The sequence below is a fragment of the Cygnus olor genome, chromosome 1 (assembly GCF_009769625.2).
Source record: "Cygnus olor isolate bCygOlo1 chromosome 1, bCygOlo1.pri.v2, whole genome shotgun sequence".
NCBI classification, from domain to species: domain Eukaryota; kingdom Metazoa; phylum Chordata; class Aves; order Anseriformes; family Anatidae; genus Cygnus; species Cygnus olor.
Window position 1 is genome coordinate 110348882 of NC_049169.1, and position 24942 is coordinate 110373823.

The 24942-nt window shown below is 41.6% G+C and overlaps 1 protein-coding gene across 3 annotated transcripts in view; it reads right to left on the reverse strand.

Moving 5' to 3' along the window:
* Positions 1–24942, reverse strand: part of GRIK1 (glutamate ionotropic receptor kainate type subunit 1) — a 161562-nt gene that overhangs the window by 5804 nt on the left and 130816 nt on the right. For 2 of the 3 annotated variants that reach the window (XM_040576728.1, XM_040576708.1), the window contains 4 exons: positions 20461–20579; positions 16145–16362; positions 11176–11401; positions 6505–6755 (listed from right to left, as the gene is read on the reverse strand). In XM_040576728.1, coding sequence (XP_040432662.1) covers positions 6505–6755; positions 11176–11401; positions 16145–16362; positions 20461–20579 — 814 coding nt within the window. Of the gene's footprint in view, positions 1–3911; positions 4078–6504; positions 6756–11175; positions 11402–16144; positions 16363–20460; positions 20580–24942 lie in introns of all 3 variants that reach the window. The other variant, XM_040576718.1, reaches the window with a different exon arrangement.

Below are 24942 nucleotides of genomic sequence, written 5' to 3' on the forward strand. Positions count from 1 at the left end.
GAAATATCAATCCAGATGTGTAAAGCACTACTGGTCTTCTTGTTCTAGCTCTGCGGTGCAGGCACATTACTAATCCACCCTGATCCTAGCTCTCTGAAATGGTGATCATACATCCCACTGCCTTTGTTTCTCTTTCTTCTCCTGTCTCATCCTTTCTCCCTCCTGTCTCCCTGTATCTTTGTCTAATTGGATTGCAGACTGTGTGATGAGGGCAGCAACTGGCACTAAATAAAGGTAGGCACATTGATCCCAGCCAAATCAACCTGGCAATGGACTGGGACTCGCTTATTCATGGCCTCTTTGCTTTCAAAGGTTGGTGGCTTCTATGTGTCAAAGCGTGTGCTGCTTTTCTTTTTTTTTTTTTTTTTTTTTTTTTTTTTTTGGAGAGCCGGGCGAACACCAACCGCATGAAGTTTAACAAAAGCAAGTGCCGGGTCCTGCACCTGGGATGGGGCAACCCTGGCTATGTGTACAGACTGGGCGACGAGACGCTGGAGAGCAGCCCCGCAAAGAGGGATCTGGGGGTTGTGGTTGACAGCAAGTTGAATGTGAGCAAGCAGCGTGCCCTGGCAGCCAGGAGGGCCAACCATATCCTGGGGTGCATCAAGCACGGCATTGCTAGTCAGTCGAGGGAAGTGATTGTCCCGCTCTACTCTGCGCTGGTGCGGCCTCACCTCGAGTACTGTCTGCAGTTCTGGGCACCACAGTACAAAAAAGGACACTAAACTATTGGAGAGTGTCCAGAGGAGGGCGATGAAGATGGTGAAGGGCCTAGAGGGGAAGACATAGGAGGAGCGGCTGAGGTCACTGGGCCTGTTCAGCCTGGAGAAGAGGAGGCTGAGGGGGGACCTCATCGCAGTCTACAACTTCCTCGCGAGGGGGAGCGGAGAGGCAGGTGACCTATTCTCCGTTATCACCAGTGACAGGACCCGTGGGAACGGTGTTAAGCTGAGGCAGGGGAAGTTTAGGCTGGACATCAGGAAGAGGTTCTTCACTGAAAGGGTGGTTGCACACTGGAACAGGCTCCCCAGTGAAGTAGTCCCTGCACCAAACCTGTCTGAATGTAAGAAGAGACTGTGCACTTAGTCACATGGTCTAAACTTTTGGGCAGACCTGTGCGGTGCCAGAAGTTGGACTTGATGATCCTTATGGGTCCCTTCCAACTCGGGATATTCTATGATTCTATGATTCTATGATTTTCTTTTCAGACATTATTTTGAATATTCTGGGAGCTCTGAGCAAATTGCAGCAAAAGCAAAATAAAAAATACTATAAAACAACATAAGGGTATATGTTTATAGCCATTTTTCTCCCCATATATCTCTGGTTTAAGCTTTCCTGGTACTGCAGTGCCAGAGCTGACGGAGTCTGCTGTGGCTCATGCATCACAGGCAGAGCTGTTAACTCAGTGTTGACACCCACCCAGGGGAGGATCTGGTCTGACCATCAGGTCCTGGGAGCAGTTGCAAGGTTGCAAATGAGGAAGATGCAATGGTAACAATCTGTGTTTGTAAAAGGAGTACTGTTTTGTGGCCAGATTTCAAAGTTTAACAGCTGTAGATGCTGAGTTTTTTAAGGCTTCATCACTTTTCAAAACTTGTTACATCTCTGCCCACAGGTGCCATGCACTTCACAGGAGATGCCATGGGCTGTGGCTTCATTGAACCTCACTGTTAACGTGAAGGCACCTAACTTTTTCTAGAGCCATGGCAAACCTTGCAAAAGCTGTATTTACAAGTGTAGATTTATTAGTTCCCAGGTGGCATGCCTCCTCTTCACCACCTCAACTGCTGGTGTAACTGCTAAGGAGCAAGTCAGGCTTTTTAATAACTTTATGGTAGTTAGATATGAAGCCCTATTTGGGAAAGGAGGAGTTGCTTTGTAGTGCCCACCAGCAAGCTGAAGTCTGTGAGGTTGCCTGTGGGGACACCTAAATGGGGAAAATGATCACTTTTACTAACAATGTGACTATTTCCTTGACAGGTGTGAAAATATTTACCCAAAAAGTGACAGAAAGTTTCAGAATTCTGCATACATCTAAACAGTGATTAGAAAAATAGTAGAAACTGCAACACTGAGGATTTTTTGTGCAGAGCAATGATGAAGATAAGCCCATTAGTAATTTTCCTTCCTGAGAGTTCAGAGAAACGGGTTTAAATTAGTTTTAAGCTTCTTCAACTGGGAAACTGCAGACAAGAGTGCATTTTTTTTTTTTAATCAGGGATAAGGAAGATCTAATTCAGGTCTTCAGTTCTAGGAAGGTTCATTTTATGAAGAGCCAAAGTTTTCAAGGCTCTATTCAAACAAGTTAAAATTCCAGATTGAGCAAGACAAAGTCTTGCAGCATCTGGAGTAGAACATAAATACCCATATACACAGATGAACACTGGCAGAGAAGAGGTGGTATAGCCTAGCCATGAGCATCTTCATCAAAAAACAAACAATCAAAAAAAAAAAAACCTTGAGCCTACTGCCACTATAAATAATGCTGACTAAAAATTGTAAAATGAATGGAAGGAAAACACAGGTCACTGTATGCACCAGATTTTCTCAGGAGCCAGGTGCAAGATTCAAGAGGAGAGCAGAGCTTTGCTGGAGCACTTTGGTGATTGAGCATGAAGGCATCCACTCAAACAAGTTTTCTAATTGCAGCAGAGCCCAGAAATGGTCCCTCAATAAAACAGATCATTAAGTTGTTTGATGAGGAGGAACTGCAGTGTGCAAGAAAACATAAAGTAGGTGTGAGGGGTAGAAAATGAATTCATGAAACTAGAGGTAAGCCAGGATTTAATGAAATTCAGATAAAAGGTAATTGAGTTTTGAAAATGTGGTTGTTTGCCATGGTTCATGACATCCTACAAGCTGGCATTTCTATATATATTTTGTGTATCTATCCCAAATTGTTGTCATATATTTTTCTGTGGCAAAAACAGATCCAGTTTCCAGCAGATCTCCTCCTGCTGGGACAGTCCCCAGACAAGCGGAGGACTGGAGGAAATCAAATTGATATCCTTCCAGGATATAGTAAAACATCCAGTACCAGCTTCCTATAAAACAGCTTCCTTCTCTGTTTCAATATGCAAAACAATGCCAAGGCTATACAGTTCAATATAAATTGTTATCATGATTTTTACTGGCAGTTATGTCGTAAAGGACTTCCCTATGTCACAAAGCCTTACAACAATGAACATCACGAATTGCTCAAGCCAAGTCAACAGTTATGCTATGAAAGGTATATGCTAGAAGTGCCTGAGGGTGCTTTTGCTGAATATGTTCTTAAATGTTAATGGTTACATGGCATAAAATTTAACTGATAGATATGATCTTGTGCTACGATAGTTACTAGGAGGTTTTGTCTAATGAATTTTAAATGGATGAATTAAAATTCATTAAATATTGACACTGGAAAAAATATATGCCAACTAAAAATCTCCGGCTGTTTATAATAGGGGTTCAGGAAGTTAATGGAGCCTGCAGGTTATTTTCTGAGGTTTATAGAGAAGTGTCTGTCCCACTTGCTGAACACTTCAGCACAGACCAAGGAAAACATTTCTCCATGCTTTCAGTAATGAGACTGTCATGAGTTTACTCAAGTTCTGTTGAAAATGAAAGAGGTAAATAATTTTTCTTACCTGAAAAAGGCAAATTACCCCATGAAATGACAAGATGACAATTGTCATATTTCTTAAAAACTGCTACAGTCTGTTGCTCTCACCCTTCTTTGTAGGTGTAATTATTTTCTGTGATATGCATTTAAACTGCCCAAATTTCCAGGACTCTGACAATTTGCATTAGATAAGCTTATCTCCTGCTGAAGTGAGAGGCACTTTGAAGACATTAACTACATGTTGGTGAGTACAACCTTTGTCATTATGTGCACTGTTTAAGTTTAATGTTTTCATTGGACACACCTTTTTTCTTTCCTGACTATACAGTGTGAATTGAGGGCTGAGTTCGAATCCCTCGTTCCTCTCGGATTAACTTGCCACAGTCTAACTCCGTAGATAAGGTGGTGCCAGAGGTGGAGTTGGACGGATGGGTTTGCTTACACTGTAGTCCGTAAAAGAAACAAAAGGCCTTGCATGCAAGAAAAAAAATGGAGAAAATGAATAAATGAAAGAAGTAAAATTAAAAACAGACATGAGAATGAGATTCAAAACTGTTTAAATCAAAAGAGATTCTATTTATGGAAACAGAAAAGTCATAGATTGTATGCAACTCATGCTGTGGATTAGCTTAGTGATAACATACACTGTATAGAATTTTCCATATAAGCTTCTTATATCACCAGAATAAAAATAAGACAAAGTGAGAGAAATCAAAAAGTAACACTGAAATTCACAGTATTCTCCTCCTGTTCCCCAGGATAAATCTGTGAAAGTCATATGATGTTGTCATGTTAACTCACTTAAAGTTTTTTGTTATTGTAATCAGTGACACATTGCTGTGAAACAGTAGTAGAGTTCCACCGTATACAGAAACTGTACATGTACTCATGTATCCATGAACATTTTTTTATTCACCCAACAAATTGCTAATTAAATTAACAGTCCAGCATGATGTAAAGCTTTAGGTCTATTTTAATTATGACTTCAGGTATACATTGCCTTTTCCAGACTCCTCAAGATTTTCTAAAGTATTCTGCACTATATTAATACTTATACTAAACATTTTAACTGCAATAGTTCTCCAAAACTTATTTGAATAATAAAAAAGCTCCGTAGTCTTGAATCAAACCAAGATCTCAATATATTTTTTACACATTTTGTGGTAAAACTGTTCTATAGAGCTAATGTGTTAATCAGAAAGCTACAATACGTGCAAAAAGCATTCATCATTTCTATCTGATTTACTTCAAAACAGGAACACCTTGATTACTAAGGCCTGAAGAATTGCCCCATGTGCTGCTTCTGCTGTTCATTATATGGTGCCATTGCCTTTGGTGAGGGCTTACTCAGGTGCACACAGAGAAGTCTGCACAGCCAGGAGCTTCCTTCTTTTGCAGCATACTGTGAAGACCAAGTCCACTGACACTGGCATTAGGTCCCAAGGACCCTCAGTCTGTGTCAGTTGGAAAGTGAAGATGCCTGATAGGATTCAGCTCACTTCTTTCCAGCTGTCTGAACAGCAGGCATGTAAACTTAGCTTTGTGTGACCCCATAGCGGCAGCAAGGAGATAGCGGCATGGCTGTACAGTGCTTCATTCCACCCAGAACCTGATGTCTGCAAGTGAGGCACTGTCCTCTCAAGGCCCTCAGCCCTGGCTGCTTGCTGTGACTCTGGTGTCAACCCCTCTCATGGCCCAGCATCAAAACAATGTAAATCACATCTCTGAGACTGAGTTCAAAGTGTTCTCCTTCTCATCCCTGCTGCCTTCGTTAAGATTACTTTTCTTGACAGACATTTCTGGCTTTTATATTATCATCCTTGTAGGACTACACCTTGGATGGAGAGGATGAACTGCCCACTGAAAAGGTCATGCCTTTCCCATCTGAGTGGAAACTGAGCTTAAACAACTCATTTAGAAGTAGATGACTGATATCTAGAAACCTGAAGTTAGGGGATATGAACCCACCTCTTGGTGACTGCCACAGGGGCCACCAAGCCTGCAGTGCAATGTGACCCTCATCCCTATGATATGTCGAGTTGAAATGAATAGGATATTAACGTCTTTAGCAGTTGAGCCAAACAGGACTAAAATAGGGTCTAGGACATGGCCAGCAGCATACCAGGACTGGGGAAGGCAGCCAGAGGGAAAGGGTTAGCAGAATAGACTGTGAGTGACTGCCCATGTCTTGTTTCTTTTACAGTGTTTGGCGGCTCAGAAAATGGGTGTTTACATATTATTTTAATGATTGATTCTGTTTCCCAAACTGCTGTAATATTCAAAGCACAATTTATACACAACACTTTCTTTGTTTTCCCTCTGACCTTTCAAATTGCTTGTTACACTTCAGTGGAGCTATATCCAGAATTTCTTTCGCTCCATAATCTTACCTTGCTGTGGCATCCATCACCTTTCAGCAGGTTTCCCTGCTCTGAAGTGTATGCACAGAGTGTGTAAACCTCTGGCTGTGAAAGAAATGCTTTCTAGAGCAAGAGAAAAATTACACTGGGGATTTGGAAGTACATTCCTGTTGTTACTCAAAGGGCTGATGCTAATGCTAAAAAATAAAAAAATAACATAAATAAAAAAATCCACTTGCATTTTATTCCTTTCCAAGGTAATTTATACTTGAAATCTTAAAGATCATGCAGAAACTGCTTGATAAATTAATTGCTCTTGTTCTACATTGCCATACTAAGCAGAATTAATTGGACTATGGATGAGGTACTTCCCTATTCTTATTAATAAATTATTTGTCTTTAGTGCTAGAAACACATGGTGAGAGTTCAGCAATACAAGAACTGCACTCCCGCAAAGAGACTCATAATGCAGTCACCTCCACATCTGCAAACCCCAGCCTCCCAGAAACATAAGCAAACTGGAAAAGGATGACTCACCTGCTCAATATCACTGTTTTTCCTTGATTTATATATAAATTCACCAATGGCTACGAACACTGAAAGAACAAGCCCTGCAGCGAGCACTATGAAGATGCCCCCAATATTCTCCACCCCGAGAGCACTGGCTTCTTTGCTGTCCTCCTCGGGGCAGCCATTGCCTCGCCACCATTTTTCTTTCATCATGTGGAGCTTCCCCTCCTCCTGGAGCTGGAGGATGGCAATGGTGATCTTGTCCCTGTAAGGAGACCCTGCAAGGTAAGAGCAAGACCTGTCAGTGCTGGTTGCAGCAAGGGGAGGAAGGCAGGGAGGAAGCATGTTGCTGCTATCTATCTGCAGCAAAACAGCTTCCTTATCACAAGACTGATTATTCCAGCTAGAAGGTCTTGGTTTCTCTTTAGCTGGAAGGGGAAAGAGAACTATGTGTTGGTATCTGCCCCAGGGACTGGAAAACAGAAGGCTCCTTTGGTGTGGTTGTTTGTTTGGGAATTCATGATATTTTCTAGGGTCTCCTGCTGAGGTTTATTCAAGCCTTGGCAGTGGGTTTTCTTGCTAAATAATCCCTCTATATCATGTTTGAATATTGCTTTGAGCATCCTTTGAGACTTTCCACTTTGTATCTCTTCTATTTACCTCAACATCTGTTTATTTTTCCTACTGCATGTAAAATGAGTAGCTGTCTAAGAAAACACACAACCAGTCACATATATTCTCTTCTCATTTATACCCGCACACGCCCACAACTCCACTTCAGCTTATAAGAACACAAGCTGGCCCGGTCTTTTATTTCTGTGACTTGCAACAATATTGGCATTGAAAGCTGAAAATAGCAACTATTTAATGCTTTTTATTTTCAGGCCAACAGCTTGCTAAATGATGCATCTTCAGGCTCAACAGCATTAATGGCTCTGTACAGTATCTGGCAAATGGCAGGGTCACATTGGGTAGTTCAATCTGTTTAGGTTTGCTTCTCATGCACTGTTCTGGCTGTCCAGCTTCCGAAATCTCTGTTGCCTCTGATTCATTTCAGCCAGAAGCTCTTTCAGATGCACAAGTCTGTAGCCCCAAAGGGGGAAAAAGGGAGAGATTTTCCCTTCAACCTGCTTTTGCAGCAGAGCGTAGTTAAGGGGAAATTGCTACCAATTAACTTTTTCCGTGCTGCCAGTAGCTGAAGTTATCAACAACGATAGCAGCAATCCTTTATTAATTATAATAGATAAGCAAAAGTTGGTTTTTGCATTGTGAGGAAGACTTTTGTTTACGGGGCAAGGATATTATGATAGCAAGCAGGAGAGGGTTACAAGAAAGGCAGTTTGGTTCTAAATATATATATATATATATACACATATATACACACACATGCACCCAACCCCTGCCATGCTGTATTCACTGAAATTGGAATGTTTTAGTGTCTGGGCTGAAATACAGGCAATGTGGCCAATCTCTCATCCATGTACCTAACTGCCATCCACCTTTTCCTCTCCTTTAGCACATTAATGAGACTATTCCTTGTAGCTGCAATTTCCCAGGGAGTCAAATTTAGGTGCATATTAAAGCCGTTGCAATTCTTGATCTGATCAAGATAAACAAACTTTAAGGCAGAAGGCTTGCCAGGGTTTCAGTGGTAGCAGGGTGCATGTAGATGTGGACATTTGTGGAAAGTGTGGAAAATCTCACGAGGCACCACTTTTGTGTCTTCATGCATCTAAATAGCCTTGGAAATTTGGCCTCAGCTTCACCTTTCCTACACTGTTGTGCAGGTCACTATTAACAATAATTGTACCATGAATGCAAGTCTCTGTCTCTCTTTCCATTTCCTCTAGCCCGCAGCATTGTCTGAGGAGAGTCAGTGTGAAAAACATGGCAGCTCCTCAGTTGTTGCGCCAACACTCAGCTATTTTTCAGTGTATCCCACTGCCAACAATAGGACATGCTGTGATCACAGATGCCAAGAGACATGTGTCAGATTATACAAAGTCCATCTGGGAAGCCAGCACTCAGCAGCCACTGCTTTGGGTAGCCAGCTTTGAAAGGAAATTATACTGGCTGTAAGAATGGATGACTTCTATGCATGCTACTAAAGAACCAAAAATAAGCGCAACAGAAAACGAAACAGAAACACCTTCAAAAATGTCTTTAACACAGAGAAGTGAATTATTACCACTGAAAACAGGAATGCCTCCCAGAAGGAAAAGCAGAATTGTTTCTACCTTAGGAGTGGTTTGTTGCCCTGACGGCTGAAGTTTGTTATATTGTAGGACTCATCTATTTTCCCTCGACTGAAAGGACAGAGCTGTTAGGCAAAGTGAAGCATCCTGAGTCACGGCACAGGATTTGTGGGGATGTTCATTCTTCCTTGTGATGTTTTTGTTGCCAGCAGGACTATCACAATTCATCCTGAGGGTAACAGGTACATCTATATTTCTATGCGTGCTTTTAAAGTTTGTCAAGTGTGCCTGAAGTGCTGGATTGGTGGTGTTTTATCAGTGAGCACTAAAACTGCACACAAATCCATCTCAACACCTCTTTGAATATTCAGCACATCATTTATGGCCACTGAGCTATTAAAAACCTACCTCTCGGGCCAAGAAATACATCCATCTACTTTCTTAGCAGGCTCCCAAGTAACTAGTAATAGCTTTCGTGTCAGAATTACTTGCATCAGCACTTGGAGTGATGCTGGAAGTAATACCTGTCCTGATACCTATAACAGCATTGCTTTCTTCATCCAGCTTCCTCCCAGGGTGACATTTTGCACAGCTTTTGCTTAGAGGTGCCTCTGTTACAGCCATGCTTCCAGGCTCACCATCAACCATCACTGCAGATTTTTCATCAGTAATGTTCTTTGCCAAGGACCTAAAGAAAACCCTCCTCCCTGTGACCCATGTGCTCAGTAATAAACATAAATGGAGATGTTTGTTGATACAGCTGAATCTTGATCATCCTACCTCTGCAAAATGGAGAAGGAAGACAGAATATATCTGTATTATTTTTTTTCACTTGCAGAGGTTGCTCTGATAAATAAGGTGAAATTCCCTGTGGATTCATAGACGAATTGTTTCCTTGGGAACCAAGTGTTGATGGTATTCAGCTCATTCACTGGAAATTTTGGAGTGTAAGGCATACTTTGGCTGCTGCAAACTATAGCCACGTGGTTGCATATTCTCCTGAAGGAACGAATGTAGACTCAGACTTGCTGAAACTTTGGTGTTAAGGATCACAGACAAGTCTTGTTTTCCATACAGCTTCATGCTATGGGAGAATAACAGAGGCTTTGGGGTCTATGTGAATAGTAGAAAGGTCTCCACAGCTTCATTTGTCTATGAAATTAACTTTTTAAAATTTTAAAATGCCTGATGATACTGCACTATTCCAAAGTGCTTGGAGGTATCTATTGCCCTGATTTTTTGCTGGTTTTCCTTAAGAAAAAAAAAAATCAAGGCACATTTATCATACAAGAAACATCTTATAAATATATTTCACAGCTGTATTTCCAATGGATGCACTCTCTCTTAGGATTACCATCTGTTCCAATTATTCTGTCATTGTTCTTGGTTTAAAGTGTGGCAGCTTTATATCTGCAATGAAACTCTTGCCATGCATTTGTCTTTATTTGGGGATATTTTAGCTTTTGTACTATTTTTTTCAGGGAGAAAGGCTGTTCTCACACAGAAAGCGTGGAAGAATATACTTAAAATATTATCTGTATGATAATCTGAGGTGCCCAGCAGCATAAGGAACCACATTTCAAAGTGCAGTGTTTTTCTTCTCTTATTTATATCTGATCTGCCAAGCAACTGATGGACCAAATACTTCACCTGTTATACCTGCATAACATAGTAAATTCTCCTGAAGCCAATAGAATTGCATAGCTATTAGCAGAGTGTGGCATGGTAAATGTATATATGAGCAGTATGGAGAGGTATATCATACTAGAAAAAGATCCGTCTGCATAGTACCAATTATTCACAAGAACCTAGAGTAAAATAAAAACAATACAAAACAATCTAAAAACAAAACAAAACAAACAAAACAAAACACAAACCTGACACTTTCTAATTCTCTACAGTTGGAAAATTCTTGAAAAGGACACTGGATATGCTAGAAAAGGTCTGCTGGAAAGAGTTCCCAGAGACTGAGAATCTCTGCTTAGTTTGAAACACTGAAGTCCCTGATGCAGATGCAGAACTTTTCAATTGCTTTTCATTGCACTCATATATTGATTCACAAAATGGAACAGAACTCAGTCTCCCATCATGTAGCTTTCTTGCAGATGCATATGTTGGATGTAACATTTATTCTGCCCACTACCATTTTCCCAGAGACACTACCTGACTCCTCAAAGTAAGATGAAATTCGGTAGAAAAACTTGGACCTCGAGCAGCACAGGAACACCGTTTGTTACACGTGGGATGCTCCATAAGGCAAGCAGGCTACTTAACTTTGCTCTGCAGATGTAGCCTGCACTGCTATGTTCTCTCCTGCCTGCAGAGTCTGCTTGCAGACAAGTGGAGGCAAGAGGAGGTCTTTTGCCTTAAAGGAAGCTCCTGGGGCCTCTTTTGATGAGAAAATTTTTTAAGGTACTAGGGTATCATTCAGATGGCCATCAATGCATTTGAATAGGACATTGCTGGGTGTGTTCCACAGCACCTGTGCTGGAAAGCATCTTACCAATAGGGGTTCCCACGCCGTAGCCTTTCGAGTCGATAAGCCCCCCAATCTGGGTGAGGTTGCAGTTTCTCTGGGTCACGTACTCAATGCTGGTTGACTCCATCAGCAGCGCGTAGTCCGTTGTGAGCACACGCTGGATTCCCTCGTCGTTGTTCTTCACCAGCGCTGTCTGCTGCCTGCTGCTCATGAACGCCCACATCTTCTCATATGTGGATATCTTGGATTTCTAAGGAGGGAAAACGAGGACATAGAATCATACCAGCACCCAAATTACACTTGTAAAATTTTCCTCTGCCTTTTGTTGTGAATGATGCCAATAGCATATCTTGAATGAAAGGGAATTTGTAGAATGGTTTTCCTTCCTGCAGCCTTTTTCTCTTGCTGTGTTTTATGCTGAGAAATCTCTTTTTTTTTTTTTTTTGCGCGCTTCCTTTGCAGTGCCAGGAACTTCATTACTGGCACAACTATGAAGTGCTTTGAAGTTTTTTGGGCTAATGCTGTTACATGGATTACAGCAAATGACTACACAGAGCCCAGCTAAATTAGTGCAGCTGGATACTGTTGCACTCAGAAGCAGTGTTTCTGCCTGTCAGGGCGAATGCACTGTTCCAAAAGCCTGATGATTAATAAAGTACTGGCTCTTTTGTATTGATATTATTTGCCTAGAAATCATGTACTTCAAGGATAAAGCCTGAGAAACAAACCCAAAGTGACTTCTGAGTAAATTTCTGCTTTCAGCTTCCCACTGCAATCAGCCTTAAGGACCTAATCCTTCTCCCACTGAAGTTTAGGAGGATTTTTGCCACTGGCCTCAGTAGGAGCGTACACGTGGCCTGTGTCAATACCCAGCTGGAGAGGGAAGAGGGAGGCCAGCAGCCCCAGCCACCTCCACGCAGTGCTGTGCATCCCTTTCCCCACTCCTCTCCCTCTGCTGTGTGAGCACCCTGCAGGGAAGGACTGTTGAAGGGGATGGAAAGACAAACTGAACCTGCTTAGGGACTTCTCAGGGGCACTGTGCCTGCTGCCCTCAAGATGTGCTATCTACAACCCAAAAACCTTCAAGCTAGTGCTAACACAATTAAGCCTCCCTCTTCCCCTGTGCGCTGTCCAAAACCTCTGAGCACACAATGCCACTTTTGGATGAAATACCATGTTAGGCCTACGGCAGTTGGACCATCAGGCACTGTTTGTCTCAAGATGGCACAGTCAACCATTGCTGAACTACACTGTGCCACAACCTAGCATGAGCCAGCCACCCACAAAACAACTTTGAGATGTACATACAAGCCCCTACACACTTACACTCTCCCAGTGCTAGGGCAGCATATTCTCCCCTCCTTCATGGGCCCTATCTCTGGTTTGTAGCCATCAGAGCTGATTTTAGGCTCACAATGTGGAGACCCTAAGTGCTCATTACAGACAGGTGTCTGGGGGATTCCTGTGAGAAGCTGATTTTCTGGTTCTCTGAGCTTTAAATGTTAACTCGCTTTTCCTGTGAATTCAATACCTGTGAATTTCACCTACATTTCACCCAAGTTTGTTAAGCCACTGGATACCACTAAACTTTGAATATAGTTAAGTGGCCCTTTACAAGAAGAAGCCATTTGTACTGCTCAGCTGGGAACACTTTTTGAAATTAATGATACATTTATGCAGTAGATTGAATCCAATATTGAATTTACTGGAAAGATGTATTCCTTATTCAGATGAGTTTGAAAGAAAGATCTCAGCTTCTCAACTTACTGACTTGCTTTTTTTTTCAGGACATATAATATGCTGTACTCTGGCCTTTGGATTCTCATTGATTTCAGCGGAAACATGTCTGCACATCAGCAGGTAGGAGCTGGCAAGACTTGCAATGTGAGATTAAGATCTATTATCACAGAAGGGCAAGAAAGCAATGGAAGATATATAGACGTGTTGGAAACAGAGCAGGACAGCACTCTGGAGAAATATGTTCTTGTCGTGATTTGCAGGCGTGAAACATCTTGCCTCCATTTAGATTTTGCCTAAATTTGGACATTCACACGTGGTGAATGCCACCTGAGCTCTCACTGCTTTGTCTGCCTGGAGCCCCATCACCTCTCTGGGGTGCTCCTTAGCTCTCCATGCCCTGTTTTCAGGGTATTTTCCTCTGCTATGGTCAGGTTTGTCAGACCAGTGGCTCCAGGATTTGCGTACAGGGAGGAAGCTGACCCCAGGGCTCCTTCAAAGCCAGGACTCTTGTCTTCCAGAAGTAATTTCAGTTGGTTTTGTTTTCATTCCTACTACTACCTGGTTAGAAGGCATAGCCACTGCAGCAACTTTCTTGAAACTATTGCCTCTCTAGTAAGATGTTGTCTAGGGAGACTATTCACAACAGGGATACTAGTGTAAGGCATTTAGAATTAGTAGAAAACCACAACTGTTTGTATTGGCATTATAAGCAAGACTAAATAAAAAGAGCCATGCGAGTTTGTATAAACACAAGCAGAGTTTTCAAAAAAGCCATGGAAATACTTTGCTTTTCTCACATGACTGCTAATCTGCATCCCATCCAGTAAACACCTTGCGTGAAGTCACGTTGCAGGGGCTTGCCTCTGCCACTTCAAGCAGAAAATCTTAGACCAAAGTTCTTCAGAGTTTACTTTGTGCCTGGATCACTTGATGCTTTCAGAAATCCCTTTTCTGTGTGTGTCATGTGCAGACTTGAAAATCAGCCCCATCTGATCATGTACTACATGTCAGGCACTGTGTCCTTTCTCTCCCCTCTGTGGTGAGGTGCTGACAGCGTGTAATGGTTTTGCTTTAAAAAAAGCGTTGTTCTGAAGGGGTCCGTTGTTTCTCATTACATGCCTTAAGTACTAGGTAAAGCTCAGGGATGAGTCAAATCCTGGAATATAGGAAGCACTCCACTTCTATGGGACATCTTTGCTGCCATTAACCTGGCGGCAGTGCTGCTTCCTCTCCCTTTCCCTCTCCCTTTCCCTTTCCCTCTCCCTTTCCCCTTCCCTTTCCCACAGAAACCCTTACTCCTGCCATTTCCTCATTCTGAATATTGGGTTTTACATCTTCCCAGGTCTCTCACTGCTGTGTGTGTGTGCTTGCTTAGCTCCAGAAGTATGTGCATTATTTTACAGGACAAAGGAGGCAAAGTCATGCCCTCACAGGGCACAGTCTTCCTTTTGCATACATAAGTATCCATAGTATTTATTGTTCAAAGGCCCACACTGATATTTTTGAAGTTTTGGCCAGTGTAAGGAAATCATAATATTGTGAGGGTCTTGAAAGGCTTCTGTAATAAAAATAACAACATTTTTATATATCATTGTATGTTCACAAGTGTGTCACCGGTTTACAAGTGTGTTAAACTGTATTTTCCATGCATCTTTCACTATGTCACCTTCACTTTGCCAGCTTATCCATCTCTATTCTGTAAAAAAAAATAGCGTCCTTTCACTTGTGTTTGTGTACACACATATTTCAGGCACAAATAAACTAGCATGTATTGCCTATAAATATTTAATCACCTTGTCTGAAATGTTATTGTTATTAAATTTAAGGGGTTTGCATTCTTTTAAGCCTACATATATTACTCATAAGCATTAATTGTGAAACAAAACAAAACAAAACACAAGAGTGTTAGAAAAAGCTCTAGAAATTTGTTTTGAACTTCTTGTAATGAAATTACAAATTATTTCCACTGAAAGATCATGGAAGCAACAGGTTTTGAAGATTTCTGTCTTTGGTGCTGAATCTGACTTCAGAATAGCAATGATGTTGTGTGTCTTTAGGCAGTGAGGAGCTCTTAGACCAAGGGAATGGCCCAGAGCACTCCACAGGCTGCTTCCTGCTGCCTTGCATTCTTTACTGGGGTCCTGTTCTTGCCTTATGTATTTTCCAGGAATATCTCAAGATGGGTTTCCCAGCATATCTTAACAGAAATGTCAGCCCATCCTTTCAAGAACTGACTGTAATGAGGCTCTGAAAAGTACTGTATTTTGTGCCTTTCTTTCAGCACAGAACATTTCTGCTCAGCACGGAGAGCCATTACAGGAGGAGTTCACCCCTGACAGCTCCGTCAGGGATAGCCTACCATCAGCTCTACTACATAATTGAAACGACCTCGGTGAACACTGCTAGTTTTGAGAGATGACCCAAATACTGTAGCCAAGATCCATTTTGGGTGTGTGGAAATACTCACTTTGCCTCAGGTGGGAACATGAGGGGTTGCAGTTAAAGCAGGGCAGGGAGATGCAGACTGGAGCACCAGGGGAGAGGGCTCTCAGCTCAGGGGTTGAGGCTTCTCATGCAGACACAAGTGTTATTTTGTCCCACATGCTTCTTACTGGGGTGTCTCATTCTCAAAGGCACCACATATTTGACTGTCTATAAACATCAATCTCAGATGTTACAGTGAAAAGCATGATACCAATTCATTCAGTGTTTAACTTCCCTGCTGAGACTACCCATGAAGCTGCTAATTAATTCTAATTGTCACAGGATTTTTGTGCATATATCCTATATTTATAGCTTGTTGGCTTTTACGTTGACATTTTATGAGATTAACCCATTTTGTATGTAATTAATACTAATAATGAGAAAAAAAAAAAACATTTATCTTTAAAGCAATTAGCCACAGAAAATGACCTTTTACTTACGATTTGTTTATGTGCATAGGTGGCCTGTATATTAATATTATACATGTTGACCATGAACCATTTTAAGAAAGGGAAAAAACAGCTTGCATTTTGACTACCTGCAGTATTTTTCCAGTGCATATGTGACCGTCGGAATCGATCTTAGCCAAGCGCTTGTAAGAAGCTGAGGTCCTGCCTTGACAAACAACCCAGGGGATAACATCCCCAGGACCGTGCCCTGGTTCCCTTCAGATTCTCCCATCAAAGGCATAGGTCTACCCCTCACAGCAAAGGCCACTAATCGGCCACAAGTTGGTCTGACCACTCAGAGATGGCTGATGTCATCTTACCTTGAAGAAGGTCATTGTGGATCCATCTCTAACAGCCCCATACTCTATCTTGGTTTGTTTTGCCAGATCGTCAGCTGAATCGATGGGGGATTCCATCCTCTCTACTGTCAGGAAGGCAGCCAGGTTGGCAGTATAAGATGAGATTATGATTAAGGTGAAAAACCACCATATTCCTCCAACTATTCTGGTGGAAAGAGCTTTGGGCATCAGCTCTGATCCTGTTACAATATTATCAAAACAATCATGTTAAAATGATGCTTAGAGATACCTTTCCTGATACGAAAGACTATTTTTAGGCACAGAATGCTTTTATGAGCCATAATACAATAAAATGATTTAAACAGTAATCTCACAGATGCACATCTAACATTTATAATGATAACACACTGTGAAGGGGATGTATGCCATGATACACGACAAATGGAATTATCCTTGGGTCTAAACCCCATTACCTCTCTGAGCTAATGTGCAATGGGTCATTAACCTCTTACATCCCTAACAAGTTGTATTAGTATTTTTTATCTGCTTCCTGAATTCCTCTTTGCCAGAATACTGCGATTGATATTTTCAACCCGAGCTCTTTAGCAGAAACCTGTTCTACTTATAAGCTGTCTAGGAAAAATGCCTTACAAGAGACAGATGTCTGGTGTTCCTCCTATCCACATACCTAAATAGAAACAGGGCAATCAATATGGTTCCAGTGAATTTATAAGCCTGTGCGAACCTGAGCTCAAAATGCAGAACACGGTTTGCTACAAACATGTGATTTACGTTTTAAAATTCAGAGGGTGAATGGAACTACCCTTTGGATGTACGGGGCAATGCAAAGTTTTGGACACTGTATTTAACACTAATTATGGCTGAAAAGGTTTTAGCAGATCTGCCTGCATGTCACGCCAACAAGTACCAAAGTGATCTGCCATAGTCATAAAAATCTCACAGAAGAGCATGTTCCCAGACTGGGTGTTATGTGCACTTAAATGGCTTCATAGCAGCTCAAACCAAATGTAAGCAACATAGGTACTCAGATTTCCAAACATTCTTGTGTAAGCTTTATGCTTTTTTTTTTTTGCTTTTTTTTTTTTCTCTAGAGGTCTCTTCACTGAACTTAGCTTGTTATGGTGGGATTTGGGATATAGTTCACTTAGACATCCACATGAATACTTTTGACTTCAAAGTTAAGCATTGGCATAATTATTTTGTTGATGAAGGATGGACTTAAAAAATTACTCCAGTGTTTGACGTAACAAACACTTCTACTACTGGAAAAACATGTTGATAATATGTTATCTCTCTACGACTAATAGATGATTTCTGTAAGAAATTTAAGCAGGTTACAGAGAATATTTTCAGACTTTGCTGAAACTCTGAATGTGACTTCTGGGGCAAAGACTGAAAGCGTAACAACTTTCCAAACAGCTAGCAAACAGATTTAACTCAGCTTTGTAAACAAGTAGACATGTCTCTTAAAGGTCAATGCTGAGCATAGCCCTAGGGTTTCAGTAGGCTGACAGAATTGCCAAACTGCAAGAGCAGATGCTCTGCCTGTGCAGCCCTGGTGCTGCACGGATTTCAAATTAGGCCAGCATTCTAAAAGCAAAAGCTCTCACTTAAAATTTGAGGCCAAATCTACCCATTTCAAAAGCTGTAGCACTGTCTGGGTTTATGTTTGTGTACTTTCCTTGTTTTTCAGATAAGTCTTTTTTTTTTTTTTTTTTTAAACCATGAAATCTTTTTCTTTTTGCATTGCTGCTTTCAGGAAAAGTGTGTGTTTACTTATAAGCTGGGGTTGACCTGCAAAGGCTGGCTTCTAGGAGAGCTGATCCAGGTTATCCTGAAGGTTTAATTTTTTTAAAGCTTATGCAGCTACTCACATGCAAATTCTACACTTGGGCCCTGATGCAACACCTAGCTCCAATGTATACAGACACATTATGCATAATAGCCAGCTACCTTGCAGAGATCCTAATAAGCAACCACGAAATCTGCCACCATGTGCAGCCATATGGCAGCACAAGTGGGTAGGCGGAGAAGCCCTGTATGTTGAATCTGTGGCGAGAGATGCCAAACCTCCTGTGATTTTCCCTACCAAAATGTTATTTGTGTAAAAGCAGCAAAATACATTCAGTTCAATTAAGCCTATTAATTATGCAGTGTGCTTCGATTTTGTTTCTGGGAGGTGCTGAGCACGCTCTGCTCCCAGCTGAACCAATCAGGCCTGGCATCTCTTTTGATCAGTCCCATGATTATTTCAGTGTTCACCTTTCTGAGGGCCCTGACTGCAGCAAAGAGCATTAGTATATGCTTCACGACCCCTTCACCCAAAGCGCTCTCCTGAACTGGGTGCTGCTGCTCTGCCCATCATCTGGCTGGAGAGGGGCTCTGGCAGATAATTTGCCTTCCTGAAAGCAGTGGTTTCTCTGAATGAATTTGATGGAATGTGCCTGTTTGGATGCTTTCAGAGTATGCATAACATGTCTGTGACTTTCAGGGGGGAAAAACAGTGGAAAAAACATCTAAATAGAAATGTTGCTAGCAAGACTGAGGGTCGGGGACAATACTTGCTGAAGTCTCTCTAGTGCCTTTTTATGGCAGACATGACAGCCAATCCTGATCCAGACTTTGCTCACGCTCTGTAGAAAAGAGAAAGTCTGATCATCACATTTTAAAATTTAATAACAAGTGGCTTCCAATCAAGCATAGCAAGCAGCTGCTGTCTACAAGAAAGAGTGTAACAGTAGATGCAGAGTCTCACAACCATTCACTTCATGTTCAAGCTCTTCACATTAACAATGATGCACTTACAGTCACACGCACCACAAGTTTGTACATGGAAACATTTGTGTTGCCTTACAAATGTTTTTTCTTTCTTTCTTTCTTTCTTTCTCTCGTTTGTTTTGTTTTTAGGCTTCTTGAAAGACAAGCAGAGTCTGGTTGGGGCTGACTGTCATGTACCCAAGGTAGTGGTAACAAGCAGACACTGCATCCCACAGTTTGCTGTGGATGATGGTAAACTCCAAAAAAAGGCAGTACATTGAAACACAAAATCCTGGGGCACTTTCACACACACGGCAGTCACAGTTAGGTACACACACCTGCCTGATACTGTAAAACCTCAGCCTGTGTTTCACTGATCACTTGGAAGGACAATAAAACAAAAAAGCAAAACAGAAGAGCTCCTCCTTCACGCAGCCACCTTCAAAGACATGTCTGTGAGGAAGCTCTATAACCAGTCAATGCATTGGTGCACCAATAAAAGCAAGGGTATCCTAGGTATAAGACAAACTTTACTCTCTACCATGTCTAGTAAATCCTGCTAATGGTTCTTTTACTGCTACTCACGTCTGTTAAAGAGGGAAGAATAAACTGTACCTGGATGAGTGTAGAGATGGTTTTACATTCCTTACTTAAATGTTTAGGAATTTAATACCGAAGCAATCTGGGATTTCTTCTGGATTGCCTTTTTGGTTGTTGTCGTGGGGTGGGTTTTTTTGTTCAGCATTGATTCAACTGGAAATGTTTGTCAGAAAATATTTTCATCCCTTTCAGTGGACCCCAGTTTTGGTGAACAGTGATTTAATTGGAAACCTTGGAATATACATGCCATAACCAAATGTGATTAGTACGCATATCTGTTTTACTTCGCATATGGAGTGAGCTTCACTGCCCTTCCTTGTCAATTGAGTATAATGTCAGCTGTTTCCAAAATCATCAGCAACAGGGACTTGTGACTGTGTTAAGTTAATGCTTCTAGGGTTGGATGCGTTTACAGAAGGATGGGACTCATACCTGCAGAAAAGCCATAAAAAAAATGTTTGGTTTTGGTTTTAAACAAAGCGTTTGACAAGTGCCAACAAACTTAACAATCCTTCTGAAGAAAGAGCATCATCTTTTTGGTTTGGCAGTGAAAATAATTTTCGTAGGCTGTTACTGTTTCTACTGGGATGGAGCCCAATTGAGAAGATATTTTCCTGTTGCCAAACCTCTAAAATCAACAGACTCAACTTCAGCACAAAGAACATCATATCCTTCTAGTGAATATTTTCTATTTTAGCTCCAGCAGCTCCGATTGCCTCTCTCCCGGATGTTTCCTCTCCTTGCTCCTGCTGCAGCCCTATTTGTGGACTCTGCAGGTTCCCCTCCTCTGCCTTCTTCCAGCTCCAGAGACTTGTTGCTTTCTTCCTTTCCTACATCATCTGGGTTCTGAGATAGGGTTTTACAGTATAAGTTGTAATTACAGAGGGTGGAGTTTACCAGCACAGAAGCCCTTGAGCAGACTGTGGGACGTGTGCAATAACGAAGTGTAACCGGTGTACCTTGCTGCATGAGAGCTCCAACTCCAAACCAGAAACTATTTAGTAAAGTAAAATTGTTTTCCACCACATCTGAGTCTGGGTTGCACGGGTGGGGGTTATACCATTCATAGGGTGTAAACCTGTGGCAGTTAACAGAAACAATCTGTAAACATCAAGTAGAGTACACACAGTGGCAGCAGACCTGCTGAACAACACACAAAATGAGGAGATTAATGAAGAAAACACAAGAAAAGGAAACCTTAGTGGAAAGGCTGTCCGCGGGACGTCTAGCAGCTGCCTCATGCAAGCTGTGGAGCAGCACTGCCATGCCAGGAGCAGTTTCCACAGCCTTGCTGCTAGCACAGGGACTGCGTCCTTACTCCTGCTGCTCTTTGGTTACTGCCCTCATGGCTGGGGCTGCTGGAACGGCCCAAATCCCCCAGGGCTTTGCTGCCTGTGCCACTCCCAGGCAGACGTTTGAAGGGGTGGGGACGGCTGAAGCCCTCTTGCTGCTGCATGGCAAGGCATTTGGAGAACAATGAAGGAGGAGCACCCTCTCAAGGCAACCCCTTTTAGCTGCCGGTGGTCAAGACACTCGATGCTGAATGCCTTCACCCTTCACGAAGCTGCCCTGGCAGCAGGGAAAAAAGCTGGCGGTGGCTGGAGGACATGGGGGAGCGGCTGCAGCGCCTGAAAGCCACAGGGCCATGCTGTCAGCAGTCTGTGGGAAGAATTACGCAGGCGATTGCCTTGAACAGAAGAATTCTGCTCTATTCCCCATGCACCGTGCCGCAAATGGAAATCGTACCCCTTCTGGTCTGCAAAACACTTGGCAGAGTTACTTCAAAGACCGTTCCTCCCCAAGGTACCTTGCCTGCTGTTGCTTCCCACTGCTGCATGGCTTGCTACATACTTTCTCATGAAGTTTATGAATATAGTTTTAATTGACAATGTCATGCCAATACATTTTAATTACTGTTTCAACAATATAATTAAGCACTGAATTTACGCACGGTTGCAAGCAGAGTGCCTTGCTCAGCTGAAGTAATGAACTCTGATAGTAATGAACCCGCTAATTGAAACAGTATGTAGCTTAGGATGCCATTAGCTGAACAATATTACCATTACTAGTACCACAGTGGTTAAAAATTATAACAAAAGACGCAGTTTTCGGATTCAAGATACAACAGTTCTGCATATACCAGTTAGAAGAAAATCAATCACCAAGTTATATGTTTCAGAAAGTCTTTGAGTAGCAATGAAATGGTTCCCAGCACAGTTTGTGCACATGAGGGTAAACACATCCTGAACAAGAGACTCAGCGTTAAGAAATGTACACGGCCTGGACACCGAACGGACAGGAAAGTGAAGCAGTCCCACGCTGTGAGTTCAACCACAGGTATGGGAGTGCTACTATGGGACAGTAAGAAGATGTACAAACAGCTCTGTGGGACCTGACTGGGAAGCCCAAAGCTGGGATGGGACAAACATCTCCATCACACATGGTTTGATTTTTGGGTGGTCCTGTGTGGAGCCAGGAGCTGGACTTGATGATCCCCATGGATCCCTTCCAACTCAGTATGTCTATGATTCTATGATACTACAGCCACTGAAACAGCCAAACTGCAGTTGTTGGAAAGTGGCAATGAAATTCTGGCAGCAAAACACTTTCTGCCAGACTGGAAAGATTTTTTATCACAACGGATATATATTTTAATGTGGCACTAGGGCTTATATTACTTTTCCACCTTAAAATAAAAGCTGGTTTTCTTGTGTTTCTATTGCTGTGCTAAGCTCGAAGAAGAGAATGGGTTACAGTTCCGCTCTGTGTCAGCGCTCACTGAGGTCTTCTGTTTACCTGGTCATTTACCTTCAGTTTTCTCCAGTTTTCAGTGGTAGCTACACTGAGGTTTCTGCTATGGGTGAGATGTTCAAGCTTACCTAAGCACCTTTTTCTATAGGTCATGTGCAAACTTATTCACCTTGTATGACTGATAGTTATCTCAGCTGCCTAGTTCTAACATCATTGACATCAACAGCACAGTGGGTATGACATTAGCAATAAGCAGAAATTTTGGCGGTAAATGCCTTCTTCATTCACTGCCAGTATACTTGGGAAAAGAGCTTTGTCAGTCTGTAACCTTTAGCAGTGATAAAAACTTCAGTGTTTGAGTTTCAGAATTAATGTAACAATGACAAGGCTGCATGATTCTCAAAGAGAAACAAGAAATGGTTCAGCTGCTGAAAAATCTGAAGAAAAATAACAGAAAAATTACCCCAGTCCATGAAAATTATTCCAAGTTTTTCTCTTCTGCAAAATTATGTCAAAATACCAATAACTGTTTAATTTGCTATGGCATTGTTAAAGTGGTTGATTCCAGAGATTCTTAAAAATATATATCTTTTGTTTTTTACTGAAAACCAGATTGCCAAATACTTACTGACACATTTGGCAAATCTTACAGAAATCATGGCATATCTGAAGACATGAACAGTCCTAGATGTGGACATTAAGGATGGCTTAGCTTCTTGGAGTAAATTAAAATGTATAAAGTCTGGAGTAAATTAAGACCACATGTGAGCACAGTTTCATGTACTTCTTCAGCCTATATAGTCATGATCTAACTAGGCACTGGTTTTCAGCATAAGTTAAAAAAAACAAAAAACAAAAAACATTTATTTCAGAAAAGTGCATAAATTCAGAAAATTATCTTAACTATTTTGCTTAACTAGCATGTTCTTCTCTTTCCCTAGAATAGGGGTAAGTTAAGAGGGTGATAAACAAGCTTGATATATTTAAGTTGTTGCAAGTTGGGTTTTGTGTATTGTTGCAAGTCAGCTGTGTACTATAAATGTTTGTGGGTCTATACCTTTTATGACATCTAAGCCTTTTAGCCACATTTGACAAATAGGTAGAGGCCTTAAAGGTTATTATGCTCCTGCAAGTTTTGTGAAAGGTTGCAGTGGTAGCCCCACTAGGGGAGAAGCTGCAGGATGATCTCCCAGCATGTTCCACAGCAATTAATGCACATAGGAAAGATCTCCTACAAATCCTTCAGCTGCAGGGAAAGTAAACAAGCAAACAAACACACTTCAATTGGTGATCACGATCCACCATGAGACACAGATCTGTAGGGAAATCAGGCTTCATTAGTTACACGGCTCCTGGAACTACTGCCTTTTAGAAAGGTTTAGGAAACAAAACATAGCACAGTTACACAGGCCAAAGCTACGGATTTACCCAAACACTGCACTGTGGTTTAGAGCAATATTTAGCAGCCAGGAGAATAAGGCAAACAGGTTTCACAGCTGATGATCTGTGAGCACTGTGCAGTTCCATTCGGTTTATTCCTGGCCATGCATCTGTGTGTAGGCAGCTCTGCAAGCAGGCGAGGGACCCCGATGCTTATTTACTCTTGCAGCCTTGATGCCGTTTTTTATTTTTATTTTTTATTTTTTTACTAAAAAAAAAAAAAAAAAGAAAAGAGAAGAGCTGAGAATAACTTGGGTTTTGTTTTCCCTTCTGCCTGTTCTGAAGTGGAGAGGACTGTGGTATGTTTTCAGTCTTGGCACACTACTGCAGAAAAGTCAATCTGTCATGGTTGAGCAGATTTAATATTAGTCATGAGTGAGATCATGATTTGCGTACAGTAAGAGCAGTTATTTATGGTACAGTGAGCCACTGCGAGAGCTTGTGGGAAGCCATGGCTAATTGTGTACAGTCTCGTCACTGCTAGGGAGGGATGAACTCTCTCTTTTACCAGGGGCCAACACTAATAAGTTAACGTATGACCTCTCCTCCTCAAATTCCCTCCTCCCTCTTCATGTTCTCAGAAACTTAAAGGAAAAAGTAAATCCCACAAACTTCTGTACTTTGGCACTGGTATAGAAGCATGAAAACAAGTGAAGCTTTCACATAGGTTGACCTCCTGGAGCTAGGTTTGTTCAGTAGACCACACAGAAATGTATGCCTGAGGCCAACCGCTCTCAGCTGCTCCTGTGAATAAAGGTTTTAAAGGGTGTGTCTTTTGATTAGAAAAAAAAAAAAAAAGGAGTAAACTGTAGAAAAAGTAGCAAGAGCTCCACTTGACTTGGCTCACACGCATGTGGAAGTCAGGCAGAATGTATCAGAATTAATGATTCAGATTACTATGATTTTTGTCATGTTTGAATCAGGGTTATGGACGCATATTTTGGAAAATATACATTATTGCTGATTCTTTAAAGTAGAATGTCATCATTTGCAATAAAAACTGTAGCATTTCCATGTTACCTTTGCTGTGATGGGAAAGGGTGCTATTTCAATGATACACGACTACAGTTCTTATATTTCATAGTATAAATATTTTCTCAGACCATTTTCCCATTTAACGTGTAATACATTGCTGTATATGCGAAACAATGCATAATGGAAGTGGAGGAAGCATTAGTGATCCTTAGTAAAATGCTCCAAAACATGAATCTCTGTGAAGTACTAATAAAAATATCTATGTTTTAAATTGT